The 16,261-nt window shown below is 52.4% G+C and overlaps 1 protein-coding gene across 1 annotated transcript; it reads left to right on the top strand.

Annotated features, from left to right (window-relative positions):
• The first annotated feature begins 420 nt into the window (after window positions 1-420).
• HPCAL4 (hippocalcin like 4) lies at window positions 421-12,794 on the top strand. The gene is made up of 4 exons (XM_047727281.1): window positions 421-752; window positions 6,625-6,794; window positions 6,979-7,194; window positions 8,721-12,794. The coding sequence occupies exons 2-4, from the start codon at window positions 6,633-6,635 to the stop codon at window positions 8,916-8,918; spliced, it is 576 nt and encodes a 191-aa protein (XP_047583237.1). The 5' UTR covers window positions 421-752; window positions 6,625-6,632; the 3' UTR covers window positions 8,919-12,794.
• The last annotated feature ends 3,467 nt before the right edge of the window (window positions 12,795-16,261 follow it).

Raw genomic sequence — 16,261 nt, forward strand, 5'->3', positions numbered from 1 at the left:
CGTAGGGAAAGCACGAGGAGCCTGGGGCCAGGTAGAAGTGGGGCGCTTCGCCATCCGTGCTGCGCTCTCGGAGCAGTCCCACGGCAGCAGCGCAGTGGGTGCGTTGCGGAGGCGGCGCGAAGGCGTGGGGGCGTGAAGCCGACCACCCCAACTCTTCCCTCCCCTCCTCAGCTACTCCGCAGCTCTTCGTCGCCCTCCTCCGATTTCGGGTGGGACATGGAGGGGGTCACATCTTGTGACTCATCCTCTCTTCCATCCCCACCCCCGTCTGGGGCCCTGGGAGGGAAGGCTTAGAGACTCGGCTGTGGCTCTCCCGTTTCCACAGCAACCGTGCGGTTGTTTTTGCGAATCCACTTCAATCATCACTTTTCGCCCCAGACTGCGGCCCGGGGTCTGAGCCCTAGGGCGGGGTGCCGAGGGGAGCACAGCCCTCCCCCTTCCTCGCGACTCCGAGAAGGTCAGCGCGGGCGGGCGGGGCGCGCTCCGACAGCGGGGCCTCACTGGTCATCCAGTCCCCACCTGAAACCCCGCCTGCCACTCCGCCCCAGCGGAGCCAATCAACGCCCGATTTGCTCGGGATGAGGCGGGGCTTATGCAAATCCTGTCGCCTCCGAAAGACAGAGTGATACAAGAGCTGGGAGGCGGCTCCGGTGCGGACCTCGGAGAGCCCGGCCGCCAGTCCGCGAGCCAGTCTCGGTCCCCGCGGCCCGCCGAGGCTCAGAGCCATCCTGCGACCCGGTGAGCGGCCTCAGGTAACGCGGGCGGGGCCGGGCAGAGGCCCTTGTCCCCTCCCCCTCTACTCTCCATTCCCATTCTCCTCTCCTGCTCCCCTCATTCATCCTTGACCCCTGGTTCCCCCCATAGGCGGCAGCATCTGGAGGGCCGCCCCTGGGAAGGGGACTCCCACCCCAGTCCAGGCCCCATGGGTCCCAGGGAAGGGGGACCAGCCGCCTCCTTACCCCCAGCTCAGGTAAGAACACCCACTGCTCTGGCCCCCCAACACACTCACACATACACATCTGGGGGTGTGGTGTTGCTGGTGCTTGAGGAGGCACCAATCACCCTTCCCCTTTGGAGATGGGTAATTTGCCCAGCATCATGTCAACCTCCTACCTCCACAGATAGCCCCCACCCACACATCCGGTCCCCCCAGCAGCTCCCTGTGCACTTCACACCACAAGGCCGCTGCCCCCAAAGTCAGCTTCCACCTCCACAGAGAGCCTACTCCCACTTCACACTGTCCCCTCCAACTGTCCCCACCTCCCACCCTTCAAGCTGACAGAGCTCACAGCATATCTGGAAGAGGAAAGAGGCGCCCCCCACCCCAGTTCTCCTCCTCACATTCTCTAATCAGCAGAACCACCCCACATGGTCCCAGGGCTAGGAGAAGCCCCATCCTGAAAGGCTTCTTTCATCCTGGCCGGAGGATGAACCAGGGGCACCACCCCCCAGCACAACTGTCCGTCAGTGTTGCCAAGGTCCCAGACTTCCCCTTTCTCCTCACCACTGACAGGCACCAAGTTCTCTCACTCTACTTCTTAAACACTTCTAATTTGGATCCTCTCTGGCCTTCTTGCGCCCAGTCACTCCTGCTCTGCTATCTTCCCGCTGTTCCACAAGGACCTGCCAAAGCTCCATATGGACTGTGTCACTCCTTTCCCTAAGGTGGCCTGAATCTGGAAGGCAGAAGAGATGGGTTAAATCTTGCCTTTGCCTCAGCTGCTGTTTGCCTTTGGCCAAGCCACTTCCCTCTATGATCCTTCATGAAATGGGGAAGGGGCAGGATAGAGGGTGAACTGGATGAGATGGTCTTGAACGGCCTTCCAATCTTGACGTGCTCTGGTTCCGTGGCTGATTATGAGCAAATGGGACCGTTTCACACTTGCCTGAACCGTTAGGACATTTCAGAGAAGAGGCCCTAGTGGCGTTAGTCCTCACCAAGGGGACTTACTTCTTACTGAGACCTCCCCCTCCTACATGTTCTCCAGGCCCAGACCCCTTCTCAGCTGTTGGGAGTCCCTCCCAGACCACCAGTCCATGTGGCATGGACAATTCTGCGGTGGAGGTGGTCACTATGGCCTACATCTTGTTTATCATGCCCTGCCCCTCATTAAGGACAGGGAGAAGACCTGGCTGCTGCCGCTATGGCTGCTGCTTGGAGAAGAGCAAAGGGAGGAGAGGAAAGAGAAAATCTCCTGACCAGGGAGCTGTTGTCACTATGGCAACCGTCTCAGCACCAGCTCCTCTGAAGCTGGCTGAGGATGTGGGATTATTGCCTCCCTCAATCCCTCCCACCCTCACCGCCTCTTCCTCATTTGAAACTCAGGACCCTGAGCTCTGCCCTCTGGAAGAAGCCTCTGAGCACAGAGGGGCTGTGGCTTTGTGTATGAGGCAACGCCATCTCCTTCACAGCTGGAGGGTAGCCCGCAGGCGGTAGGCAAGAAGCCTGCCCATGTCCAGCAGGGCCACAGCTCCAACAGAGCACGCCATGCCCCCAAGGCCTTTACCTTGCTACTGTGGTTGGCCTTGGGCAAACCCTTCCTTTCCTGGGTCGGGGTTCCATGGTCTCTGAAGTGGGTGCAATGGCAGGAGAACACAGATAAACAAGAAAGCCCGACGCCATTCCGAGGAGGAAGAAGGGGGTTCTGCTCCTCTCATGGAACCCACCAAGAGACATTCATTGAACATCTCTGTGTTCCAGACATGGCCTTTGGGTCTCTGCAGGCAGTTCTGTGCAGCCACAGAGGGGAGACTGGGATCGGTGTGGAGCAGCTACAAGAGGGCAAACCTCAATGATGGGAAAAATGCTTTTCTCACTCTCTGAGCTCCCCCAAAGCAGACTTGGTTATAGGGGGATAAGCTCTTTGCCATTGAGAAAAAGGCTTGAAGGACTTTTTTTTTTTTTTTTTTTTTTTTTTTTTTTTTTTTTGGCTTGGACCAAGGCTTAATTCAAAGATCTCTTCCAAATCAGGTTTCATTCTGGAATTCTAGAGCATCGGGTGAGGGTCAGAGAGTTCTGGAGTCTACACACTTGTGGGGCTCAGTTTCACAGCCCTCAAATGCTGAATCCATGCTGCTGACTGTCCACTGTCCAGGCTGGGAGAGGCTGATCATAAGGAAGTGGGCTTCAGCCAGGCCTGAAGGCTGAGGAGAGCTGCATTAGCCCAGATGGGAGGAAGGGATATTAGGGGAAGGGAAAGCAGCTATGCAATAGGGATGTAGGTCCTGGCTGGATGAAGACTAACTGGAAAGCATATAGTTGTGAGGGGAGCAGTGGGAGGTAAGGCTAGACAGGTGGGCACCTTGATGCCAGATTCTAGAGGATTCTAGAGTGTGAGGGGCCTAATGGGCATGTCCACCTCTAGCCTATATTTTCTGGGCAAAACCAGATATGATATTGTCTCAGAACACAGAAGTCAGAAGAAAGGCACTCCCTCTGATACCACTGAACCCATGGGCATGCCTTAGGCTGCAGTGTAGGACCTCAGCCTGTCAGCTGTGCCCCTGGCCCTGACTATGGGGAGAGAGAAGACATGGTGAAGGTTCTAGAAACACTTGAAAAGAAAGAACAACAAGACCTGGTACCAGCTGGACCTAGGGAAAAGGAAGAGGGGAAACTAAAGGTAACTAAGATTGCATTTTGGCCCTGGGGCAAGGGAGGGAAGGAAGGAAGGGCTGATGGAGAGGGAAGATGGCCACAGGTTGCCAGTGTCTGATTGTAGATGAGAAGAGTCAGAGGAGATGTTGGGCCATTCCAAGGGATGGATGTTTCCTAGATGTCAGATATGGTGGCCTGAAGCTTGGTGGGATGGTCCCCCTGAGGCCAAGAGGGAGATCAGAGCTAGGGTTTTCCCAGAAGGCAGGCAGGAGTGGGGAAAGTCTGTACTGGACAAGAGTAGCCATGATTTGGAGAGGGTCCAGGCGGGTGGCACGGACTCCACCTGGGTGCTCATCTGGACTAGTCTACTGACCGGCTGTGTAACTCTGAGCCAGTTTTCTCCTTTCTCAGGGTTCCAGTTTCCACTAAAATAAGGGGATATCTTGAAGCGACTGCCAACTTTGACTGGCAATGTAAGAACAATAGAGGAAATGAAGAGGGAGATAGTCTCCAGTGGGCCTGGGACCAGATTTGGGCTGGGAATGTGACCCCAGGACATAGAGAATTGTGGGAAGGGAGCACAGGACAGGGAGGAGGAAAAGGGTGAAAGAAAAGCCACACAGACACCATGATACACACACGTACACACACACACACGTGCTCTGGCAGATACGCAATCTCATAAATTGATGTGCTCCCACCCACATCCAGCCCCTGACACAGACACTTGGGCATGTCCCCCAGGAAAATGCTAGAGAGATTTCACTTCCCCTACTGGACACCTCTCTCTCTGGGTTCTTCAGCTTCCTTGACTATACCCCAAGACTTCAGTGTGCTTTCACTTGGGGATGGATCAACAGAGGAGGAAATCTGTCTTCTGCCCGTAGGTGTCCCAGAGTCATCCTTGCACCTAATGTGGCTATTTTGGACTGCACATTCCAGGTTCCTGAAGATAGCATACCTCCCTCCCCACCAGCTTCTCTCTTCCTCCCCGGAGCATGGAGGAGACCTCATGCTCTGGGGGTGGTGAGTGGGGGAGGATGTTGCTACTCCCGTTGCTGCTTGATCTTCCTTGTGGCCCAGTGGAGGAGACCCAGAGATATCCTATGACTAACTTGAAGCCATGGAGCAAGGGAGGGGGTGTGGCAGAGACCCAGCTCAGGTCTGGTTGTTTGGGGCCCTCCTAGCAGTAAGGATTAGAAGTCACACTGGCAGGCGGTGGGCTATGGATGTGGAATTCCTTCTGCTAACCTGATGGTTTCCTTTTCCAAGGTATCTTTATGACAGGCTACCCTGCGGCCGGGGTCTGATGCCCTTCCAAAAAGACTAGACAGGTCAAAGTTACCTCCAGGGCCATGTCCTAGGAAACTCAGGCCCTGGAGGGATATTCCTCCCATGGAGGTCAGACAAAAGTGCCCACCTTGAGGCCTGGCAAGGCCTCACTCCTGATGCATCCTGGGGAGGTCCTGTACCTCTCTGCAAAAAACTGCCTCTGTCACAGGCCACATGAAGGGGCTTCTGTTCCTGTGGGGGACTGACTCTTCATCCTCCCCAAACCTGCTTCTCAATACTACCACTTCTGTCCATTCAGCCCCAAATCTAAGCATCTGCCTCAACTTCTCTGTCCCTCTCACCCCCACATTCGGTCACCAAGCCCTGCTGATGCCCCTCCTAACACATCTCCATCCATCCATGTCACTCCACAGCCTCTGCCCTAGTGTCACCATCTCTCGTCTGAACTATGCAGCTTGCCTCTCTCTGCTCTCTACTTGCCCCCGCTCAGGCCATCTTGTACATTGTAGCCAAAGGAAAAATTCTAAAATACTTTCCTTCTCTCTCCTCCCAGCGTCTAGTTCAGGATCTGCCACATAAGCATTCTGTGTTTGTGGACTGAGTGCTATCTTCCTAGCCTTTGCTTTAAAATCCCTAGGGGGGTGGGGGGGCGCCTGGGTGGCTCAGTGGGTTACAGCCTCTGCCTTCGGCTCAGGTCATGATCCCAGGGTCCTGGGATCGAGCCCCGCAACGGGCTGTCTGCTCCGTGGGGAGCTTCCTCCTCTCTCTCTGCCTGCCTCTCTGCCTACTTGTGATCTCTGTGATAAATAAAATCTTTAAAAAAAAATCCCTATGGGTATAAGCCAAGCTCCTTGGCAGGGATTGAAGGGCCTTCCCAATCAGCCAGCTACCTCTTTGGCCCAATTATGAGTTATTGAAGGTTGGCCCATATTTCCTTTATCCCCATCACTGGCACGGGACCTGGCACACACAGTCAGCCTCAGTAAAGGCTCAGGGAATGAATGACTAATGAAAAGCAGGATAAGTCAAGGTCATCAGTGCTATCAGCTAGGACTTCTCTTTGTACAGAGGACGGAGAGAGAGAAGCTGCCTGCTAGGATGGCCCGGAAAGCTTTGAGGAAGAACTTGGGAGATGGTGCCAGGGGGTACACGAGGGACCTTCCTCAGGTCCCAGGGCAGAGAAGAGCCTGCAGAGGCGGGTGGGGGCCAGGGGCCGAAAGCTCTAAATAGCAAGGAGAGGATTAAGACTTTCACAGTTGGGTGGGGTGCTCTGCCAGATATACACAGGAGAGGGAGGATGAAGACTGAGGCATCCACGCTGGTCGGGGAGAAGGAGGGGAGCTGAGACCCAGGGAGTGGAGATCCTAGGCGCCAGGAGAGGAAACCTGTGTGAGGAGAGAGGAGGGGCTGCTGCGGAGAGTAGAGACCCTGCCATTGGGGAGTTTGATGGGGGAAGGGACCCCCTCCCGTGTGCGGGGAGGGAGACAGGACCTCTTATGAAGGGGTGTGAAGGACAGGGCCTAGTTGTAGGAAAGTGAGCTTGTTGAGGATAGTGAAGACAGGAGGGAACCCACCCTGCTGTGGAAGGAGGGATCCTGGCGGTGGGAACGTGAGGTCTGTTATGGGAGGGGTCGTTGTGGAGAAAGGGAGCCCCGTCCTCTGGGGACTTGGGGGACCGCTGCTGAGTTGAGGGCTTTGCCCTGAACCAAACTGAGGGAGCCCATGTCCCCCAGGCCCTGCCATGGGGAAGACCAACAGCAAGCTGGCCCCGGAGGTGCTGGAGGACCTGGTTCAGAACACCGAGTTCAGCGAACAGGAGCTGAAGCAGTGGTACAAGGGCTTCCTGAAGGACTGCCCCAGCGGCATCCTCAACCTGGAGGAATTCCAGCAGCTGTACATCAAGGTGGGCGGGCAGGGCGACCGGGGGCGGGGCCAGGGAACCCCAGGGGGCGGGCCGGGCGGGTGTGGGCGGGGTCAGGCCATCTAGGGAGCTCGCCGGACGGCCAGGGGGCGTGGCCACGCAATCGCAGAGACCGGCAGAGACCGCGAGGCTGTGGCTTCCCCCCAACGCCCGGTTCACCCCTCAGTTCTTTCCCTACGGCGACGCTTCCAAGTTTGCGCAGCACGCTTTCCGCACCTTCGACAAGAACGGCGACGGCACCATCGACTTCCGGGAGTTCATCTGTGCCCTTTCGGTCACCTCTCGCGGCAGCTTCGAGCAGAAACTCAACTGGGCCTTTGAGATGTACGACCTAGACGGTGACGGGCGCATCACGCGCCTGGAGATGCTGGAGATCATCGAGGTGAGCGGGGGTGAATGCGGGAGGCCAGGTTGTGCTGGGGTGATGCCCCTCCTATCTTCGTGGCGGGTCCTCTCCAACCCTCCCCAGGCACCCTACTGTCGGGCCTAGAAGTGTCCTGGCTGTACTCCACCTGTCCCCGCCTCCTGCCTGCCAGGACCCAGTGGCTAACTAGCATTGGTTGGGTGCGTAGTGTAGGACAAGGCTTGTGCTAAGTGCTTTACCCAGCAACCCTATGGAGTAGGTACTGACAGAAACCCCATTTTACATAGGAGGAAACGTAGTGTAATGGTTCTTGAGTCAAATCCAAGGACTCTTGACTCCAGAGCCCAAGTTTCTAATTCATTATTTTTTCAACAAATATATATTGAGTGCCTACCGTGTGCCAGGCAAAGTTCTGTTTTATTAGGACACTCATTCTACAGTGAGAAAATTTTATTTTATTTTTTAAAAAAGATTTTATTTGATAGAGAGAGAGAGAGAGAGCCAGAGAGAGCACAAGCAAGGAGGAAAGGGAGAAGCAGACCCCCTCCGAGCAGGGAGCCTGATGCAGGGCTCCATCCCAGGACCCTGGGACCACAACATGAGCCAAAAACAGTCACCCAACCGACTAAGCCACCCAGGCACCCCAAAACAGTGAGAAGGTTTTAAAATAAGAAAACAACCTGTGCTATGTCAAGAAGTAAGTGTTACGAAGAAGATATGGGAAGCTGAGTAAGGGGAGTGAGAGCAATGGAGAAGTCTAGGGGATGAAATTTGAGCATCAACCTGAATAAGGTGAGGGAGCCAATCATGTAAATGCCTGGGGGAACAGTGTTCTATGCAGAGGGAACAGTAAATGCAAAGACACTGAGGTGAGATTATGTTTGCAGTGTTCAAGGAGTAGCCAGGAGGTGAGAGTGGTAGGAGAGAAGTGAGTGAGGGGAGAGTGGTAGGAAGCGGTCAGGTAGGCAGCCAGGAACCCAATCACTTAGCATCTCACAGTCTGTCTTAGAGATTTGACTTTATTCTGAGTGAGATGGGAAGCCATTTACAGCGCTCTGTTCTCTGTGTAGAGAACAGACTAAGGGCACAGGAAGGCAGAAGCAAGGAGACCAGTTAGGATGCGTCCACGGCAGGCCAGTCAGGAGCTGATGGAAACAGCAACTCTGGGGGAGTAGCGGAAGTGGTTGGATACAGGACCTGTTGCAAAATTTGAGCTGACAAGAGTTGTTGAAAGATTGGACATGAGGGAGAGTCAAGAATGGCGTCAGGGTTTTTGGTCTGAACCAGAAGGATGAATTTGCTATTTACTGAGACTGGGAATGCTGGGGGAAGAGCAGGCTGGAAGTGAAGAGTTGGGTTGTAGACATGTGTGATATGAGATACCCATTAAATATTCAGTCTTAATGACCATACATTACCTTCCAGTATCCTTGCCATCTCCCATGTTCTCCCTGCCCATCCCCCAACCCCCTTCATTCACCCCTGATCATTCCTGCCCACTGTGAGTGTTCACAGTTTCCCCCCTTGCCCCCCACCCCCACCAGGCTATCTACAAGATGGTGGGTACTGTGATCATGATGCGCATGAACCAGGATGGGCTCACACCCCAGCAGCGTGTGGACAAGATCTTCAAGAAGATGGACCAGGATAAGGATGACCAGATCACGCTGGAGGAGTTCAAGGAGGCGGCCAAGAGTGACCCGTCCATTGTGCTGCTGCTGCAGTGTGACATGCAGAAGTAGACGCTGGTGAGGGGCAGGGCCCCTGGCCAGGAGGGGCGTGGCCACCTCCCAACCTGATGACCTCTCAGGGGGAGGGGTACTCTAGCCTCACTCTCTGGCCCACCCACTCCTCTGCCCAAGCCCTTGCTCCCCTCAGTTGAGATCCTTGAGGGACCACCTCACCCTGGAAAAGAGACAGATCCTCAGGTATTCTGTGGTCTAGCCCCACCCCGTCTTGGCCCAGAACCAGCATCCTCTGGGCACAGGGAGATGGCTTTTGCCCTAAGAGGCAGGATCGAGGAAGGGGGGCTGCAGGTCTGCTTTGAAATTCTGTTCTTCCTAGGATTACACTTTACAAGATGTGATCTCACAGATCCCAGTTAAAGGGCCAGAGTGGGTCTGTCCTTTGCTGAGGACCTAAATTCCTTGAAGGTGGTCTCTGCCCTGCCCCCTTGACTCTACCTGGCCCCTCCGGCCCCAGCCTGTGGAGCGTTCGTTCATTCCTTTCTTCACCTAACGTTTATTGAGCACCTGTTCAATGCCAGGCATCTCTGGGTGCTAAGGTTATGGTAGTTTACAAGATACATTCTGTGCCCTCTGGAAGCTCATAAGGGAAGAGAGGCAAACGTCCAGTGGTCAGAGTCTCAGATGGGAGCATGGCACACAGCTGAGCAGAGGGCGTGCTGAGGCCAGTTAGTTTGAAAGGAACCATGAAATATCTTCAGCTCACCTCTACCCAGAGCTGCAGAGGGATGAAATGGAAGGTATTCAGAAGTCTAGGAACAGTTGTGAGTGGAAGGTTTAAGAAACACTGATATTTGAGTAATACTTATTTTTTTAGTACCCTTTAAAAGAGCTAAAGTCATTTTATTAGTTTAGGATTTTAAAACATACTTTATATTACTTGGTTTCTTGTAAAATGATTAAATAAATATAGAAAATGCTAACTTGGGGGGTGGTGGGGAGGGAGAGCTGAGAAAAAATGAGGGAAAATACCAGCAAACTTACCAAATAACACCTCTTATCAGACTAAGTCATGAGGCATCCCCATCAGCAGCTTCTGCTGCTTCCTTTTTCATGACCTTTTTCAACTCGGTGGGCAGCTCTCTCATCGTGCACTTGCTCTGGCTGGATGCTGACTGCGGAAACAGAAAAAAACAAGGTTTGCTAAGAGTGAACAAGTGTATCTTCTACATCTTGGTAGTTCCTTTCTGGATTTGGTCTTGTTTCAAGGATGGGCTTGTTCTTTCTGCTACCGAAGCAGAAGGAGCTAGAAGAAGAGAACCGCCCAGCCACAGTTTAGGTTGCCAGACTGCATTTATGGACCAAATGCCTCAAGTGCTGGGGGTGTGCTCCATTTGCAAGGCTCTTCCTAACCCCAAATCCTCACTGTGCCAGGTAAATTCATTCATCTTCCAGGTGTACTGGCTTTGCTTTCTGCTTTTCTGATTTTGGGTCAGTGAGCTGTACAGCTGCATGCTTTGACTGCCAGAAAACTAATCTTGCTTCTTCAAGCCTTTCACTTTATTTTCTCCTGTACTTGTGATCAGAAATTAGCTTTGATGTGCAGTGGCAGATTTCCTCTTGAGCTGCTGGTGAAAACAGTCTTGTACACAGGTGCTGTCAGCCCAGGGTAGGAGCAGGGAATGATTGCTGAGTCAGCGGGGTGGGATTGTATCTCCGGGAAAGAGGAAAGGCATGCCTCTTCTGGGGGTTCACCTGTCCTCCCTCTCTGCAAGTGGAAGCTCTTGGGGCTGCTGACCTTTGGTCCCAAGCTCTATTGGACCTTCCTTCTTGCTGCCCTTGAAGGTAGCAAGGCCACTTAGTTGCCACTCTCTTTCTGTCTTATGCCTATGACCAGCCATGTGGTGAGGCTGGGAATTTACATCTTCAGGCAGGAACCAGCAGGTTTTTATCCAGTAATGCCTCAAGGAATGTTCCATTGCTCTGAGGAGCGGGTCATTAGGCATATCTTGTGCTACTAGTCAGCACCACAGATACATAGATACTCAACTGCTTGGCTGAGCTGAGGCTGCTAGACTTTTTACCAAGTGGGGTTCCCATCCCCCAAATGTTGACTCTAACCTGACTTACAATCGCACAGAACTTCACGGCTTTCAGAGGCTTGCTTGATCTACTCAATCACATTGTATCCTCTGGCCTGGGGAAATAGAGATTTTCATTCCCTTTCTCCAGACTTGGGAAGTGAGGCACAGAAAGGGGGGCTCCCCTTGTGCAAGGAGGGAGGCACAGGCCAGGACTTGAACCCAAGGCTTTAAGAGGGTTTCTTCCTTCAGAGTCTCTCCCTTTTCATCTCTCTGACTCCGAGTCATACCAAGTTGACTGTGGGGCAAACTAAGTTAGTTTTGGTCTTTGACAAGCTTCCTGCTAAGAAGTTTCTGAGGCGGTGGTCTTCCAAAAAGAAATAGGATCTTGGTTGAACTCTTGACATTTTCAAGCATCTTGTTGTCTGCTTCTGGGCAGCTCTGCCAACAGGTCAGTGCTGTCCTGGGATGCCTCTGACTCAGCACCCTGGAAGCATCTTGCTCTATCTTTACCACCATATTCCTCCCTAAGAGAACTGTTTCTGTTTTTCTCCAGCAGGTGGGCAAGTCCTATCTGTGAGAGCATGTTTGATCATTCCAAGATTTGGACATATCCCGTGGCCAAAGATTCACACCCAGTGGTATGAACACATAAAGCCAGGCTGGGAACCAAGACCACCATCTTGTTGATGAGAGGAGACACAGGCAGGCCAGACCTTGCTCCCACATGCTTCTGGATGTCCCAGGGACTGTGTGCTCAGGGGCTCCTGTGGTCGAGCACTGGCCCTCCCTTGAGAAGAGAGGCAGGCCTCTGATCTCTGTGCCAGCTCTGAGGGACTTGCCATAGAGCACATGGTAAGGAGACATTGAATTATGACTGACAGAGACACAAAAATATACAGACAGTGAAAACAATTATATATTCAAACTCTCCTTTTGAAGTTTTATATCTTCTTGCAGCAAGTCTGAATAAGTCTGAATTTAAAAAGTTCTAGAATCTACCTCCTAACTGCATTCTGTCCTTCATCCTTTTGGACTAACTGATGAGCCGCTTATTTCTTATCTCTAAAAACCATCAGCAAGGTCCACTTCAGATGGCTGCTCTGGTCCTCTCAGCTGTAGTCAGGGTTCTATAACTTACCTTTAAATCAAAAGTTAAGAAGATGGAAGCCCATAAGCAAAGGCACTTAATCTTTTACTGACAGTTTCTAGAGGTAGAAATTCATCCTGCTGCAGAGAGAGAGAGAGAAGGAGGCAAGGGAAGAGAAAGGAAAGAGAATGAGAGAACAAGCTGGGGTTTCTACACAGAAATACACAGAAATTTCTACACAGAAATATCTGACACTGTAGATATTTTTACACAAAAACTTACTAAAACAACAATTTTCCTGAAGATCTGCCCTGGGTGAGATTTTGTTCTGACTTTAGAGATCACTGTGGAAGAAAGAATACAGTTCTTATGTATTTTATTTATCATTTTTGAAAAAAAAATCCTTCAAATCCTATAATTGTGAAGAAGTCTCAGAAAAATATGGAATTTTCTTTCTGAAAATTTCAAGGTTTTTCTTTTACCTTTGCTAGAAGGTGGGGCAGAACTGGGCCTCCCAGGGCATATGACCCTTCCTGCTTGGTGGAGGCTGTGGGGGTGTGGAGGCCTGGGGGAAAGGGGGAGCTGGGTGCCAGAGGGGGGGCATCCCAACTCATTCTCTAGTGTGGCCCCTGTCCCTTTCACATGTGCTGCTCCTGGCTGTGGCTGCAGAGACTGTCTTCACTGTTCAACCCTGTGCTGTATGGTGTGTTTGTCACTGACCGTGAATAAAGGTGTGACCATGCTGAGGGCTCTTGCTCTTCCGTAAGCTGAGGTAGCCCTAGGGTACAAGACAGGGGGAGAAGAAGCCTAGAGGGAGCTCAACAGTGGGGGTGCCTCAGGAACCTCCTTGGGCCTGAGGGCCTTGTTCTAGCAAGGACTCTGGTTATGTGGAACAGAGACCCACTTGAGCTAGTTCAGAGAAAGGGGTGAGCAGATTACAAGGAGCCCTGAAGAGGGAAAATCAAGAATGGCTTGGCCTCAGAAGGACTGGAACCGACAATAGGGCCTCACCCTTCTCCTTTCTGGGCCTCTCAGACTCTCCTCCCCTCGGCAATATTTGCATCGGTGTTCTTTTCCTCGGTTTCTCTTCAGACTTCCTTGGTTTCCCTGCAAAAGTGGCTGCATCCCCAACTCTGTATCAAGACTTCCCAGCAGGGGACAAGTCCCCACTGCGCCAGTTAGTTCCAGTTCTCAAGCAAAAGAATCTGACTGGTTGAGCTTGGCTTATGGTGGGAGCCCTTGGTCCATTCATCAATGACCACACCAGGTGCTGATACTTGGGCCTGTGGGCAGTGCAGTTTCCCCAGAAGGGAGCCAATGGCAGACACCATTGGATGTAGTTTCTCCCTCCGTCCAGTGGAAGGCGTCATAGAGCCCCAAGGAGTGAATAGTGGGGAGTGGGGAGAAAGGCCAAGAGCCAGGATTACAATTAATCAAACTATATGGTGCCCTTTGTGCAAATTAGGAAAAGACACCCCTTCTGGGTGTAAACAGCCTCCTAAGAACACAGCTGGGCCAGTGGATGGCACCTTTGGCCTAATGGAAAAGTATACCCATTCTTCTGAATAAACACAGCCTTGTCACGCCATGGTGCGTGGCTTGGCAAGTGAAGCATATCTTGAATTTCAGTCCCACCTGCCCTGCTGGTGGAGGGTGCAGTGCGTAACCTGTTTCGCCGTCCCCAAGGAGACCAGCCCAGGCCCTCAGACCTTCTGGAATGGAGTTAGTGCTGACGTGTTTTTCTTAGAATACCAACTCCCACCCCCACCCAACCTGGCGGCCAGAGTAGGCCCTGCTTGTTAGAGGGGGCAGGGGCGGCTGGAGGGGACGCCTGCCCCTGAAACACTCAATTGCATCACAAGGATTTTCTCAAGGACGCTTGGAGGGGGCCAGCTTCCTTGGCAGGAAGCAATTAGGACAGAGGAAGGAGGCTGACCTGCCCTCAGGGCAGCCATAAACCTCCGGAGGTGACTCAAGAGCCTGAGAACTTGGGGCTGCTACTCCCAGCCGAAGCCTTGCTGGGGGAATCGGGAGGCTTGTTCCCTACCTACTTGGGGTGCACAGGTCCTGGTCCCGGGTTACATCCTGAAAAGTACCCTCCTGGCCTTCAGCACCTCTGACACAGATTGGTCTGCCTCCTGCTTTCAGGCTTGCCCTCCATGCCATCCAGGTGTCCCCAGGAATCAGAGTGATCTTCCTGAAGTGCAAGTCTGACAGTGTCAACTCTCTGAAATCTCCACTCTTCCCTCAGTGTGATAAGCTTCCTGAGTCCCTTAAGGTATGACCTTAAGGCCTGGGTGACCCAGTCGGTTAAGCATCTGCCTTGGGCTCAGGTTATGATCCCAGGGTCCTGGGATTGAGCCCTGCATTGGGCTCCCTGCTCAGTGGGGAGTCTGCTTCTCGCTCTCCCTCCCCCCGCTTATCCTCTTTCTCTCTTAAATAAATAAATAAAATCTTTAAAAGAGAGAGAGAGAGTCTCTCAAGGTCCTACAGATCTGCTTGCCACCTGTTGACCTCCAAAGCCTTTTCCTCCCCTACCTCCCCAACCTCCCCATCCTTCACCCTGCACTTGGCCTCCCCATACTGCCCTCCATTTCCCTAAGGCATCTCTCATGCTTCTGTGCTGGTGTGCAAGCCATCGCCTCTCCCTGAGCCCCCATTCCCTATCTCAATGATGTCCTTCCCTGTGAAGCCCTCCTAAAGCTCAAACAATGAGCCCTCTTTTGAACACAGTCCATGATAGCTACCAAACAGTTTCCCATGGGATTGCCTGTCAGCTCCAGTTTCCAGTTTAAAGAAACTGGAAGCTGAGTCTCCAGTTTAAAAAAAAAAAAATGCAAGGAAATAAAGGCTCGGGGAATGGCAAAACTACAACTTGAACTCGGGTCTTCTAACATCAAGCCTACTGCTTATTGTGCTTTCTGTGTGGGGGAAGGAGGGAGCAGAGAAGGGTGAAGGAAGCCTTCATGGAGTAGGTGGCTTCTGCCCCAGGTCTTGCTAAAGACCAGCCAACAGGGCCAGGCATGCTAGGGCGGGGCTGGCCAGATGAGCAGTTCAGGTGCAGGGATCCTGGAGTCATGTGCAGAGGGGTGTGTTCCCGGCTTATCCAGCTGCAGAAGAGCTGAACCCTGAGGTTCAGGTTCAGCTGAACCTTGAAGCGCTGGCTCAAGTTCAGCAATGCAGAGCCAGGGAATCCCTGCACCAAGCCCGTGATCGGAGGTGGCAGAGAAGGTAGAGGCAATGGCCAGAAGCCTAATAGGGTGGAAAGAACAGTCTAGGATTGAGTTAGAACCCTTCCAAAGAGGGATCTAGGGAGAATTCTTAAAGGAACTGAACCCAGAGTCAGACAGGATCCTTAGAGGCTTAGTCATGTCCGTCTAGATTGGTTGAGATTTTTGGTTTCAAGGGAATGAAACCCAATTCAGACAAGCTCAAGAAAAAAGGGAGGCTTATTGGCTCCTATACTTGGGAATTTGGGCACTGCTGGGGCCAGAGGCTCAGTGTTACATCCTCTCTTCCTCTCTCCACTTCTGCTTCTTTACCTCTGTGACCTCGCCGTCTCCTCTGGATGGGCTTCTCCCACGTTCTTTCGCCTGCCGCAGGGAAAGATGGGTTCCCAGCTCTCGCTGTCTCAAATTAATAACCCCAGAGAAGAGCCAAATCTCCCAGCAACCCTAAATAAGAGCACAGGCGGGTGGCTCAGCTGGTGTCCCAGGCTCTTTCCTTGTTCAACTGCTATGGCCAGGGAAATAGGGTTTCTGATTGGTCAGGTCTGGTCACATGCTTACTCCTGTGACTGGGGAGGCCAGGCTCCTTAACTACAACTACCCTTGAACAATGCAGGGATTAGAGGCACTGACCACTCCCTACCACCGAACATTCAAAAAACACACGTATACATTTGGACTCCCCCCAAACTTCATTCTTACAGCCTACAGTTGATGGAAAGCATTACTGAGAACTAGTGGATGAACACAGATTTTGTATGTTATATGCATTATACGCTGTATTCTTACAGTAAAGTAAGCCAGAGAAAGGAAACTGTTTTAAGAAAACCATAAAGAAGAGAAAATACATTTATGGTACTATACGTGTATTTACTGAATAATTTATTTCAACGTATTTATTGAAAAAGTCTGCATTTAAGTGGACTCACGCACTTCAAACCCATCTTTTCCAAAGGATAGCTGTAGGAGAAGTGGGTGGGAAGGGTTGCTAGTCAGACAAAA

This window comes from Lutra lutra, chromosome 4 (assembly GCF_902655055.1).
Source record: "Lutra lutra chromosome 4, mLutLut1.2, whole genome shotgun sequence".
Taxonomy (NCBI): domain Eukaryota; kingdom Metazoa; phylum Chordata; class Mammalia; order Carnivora; family Mustelidae; genus Lutra; species Lutra lutra.

Bases quoted from the DNA above. Each gene is read 5' to 3' on its own strand.
- HPCAL4 (XM_047727281.1), top strand. From the start codon at position 6,633: ATGGGGAAGACCAACAGCAAGCTGGCCCCGGAGGTGCTGGAGGACCTG. The intron at 6,795-6,978 runs GTGGGCGGGCAG...TTCACCCCTCAG, and splicing joins TCCAGCAGCTGTACATCAAG to TTCTTTCCCTACGGCGACGC. The intron at 7,195-8,720 runs GTGAGCGGGGGT...CACCCCCACCAG, and splicing joins AGATGCTGGAGATCATCGAG to GCTATCTACAAGATGGTGGG.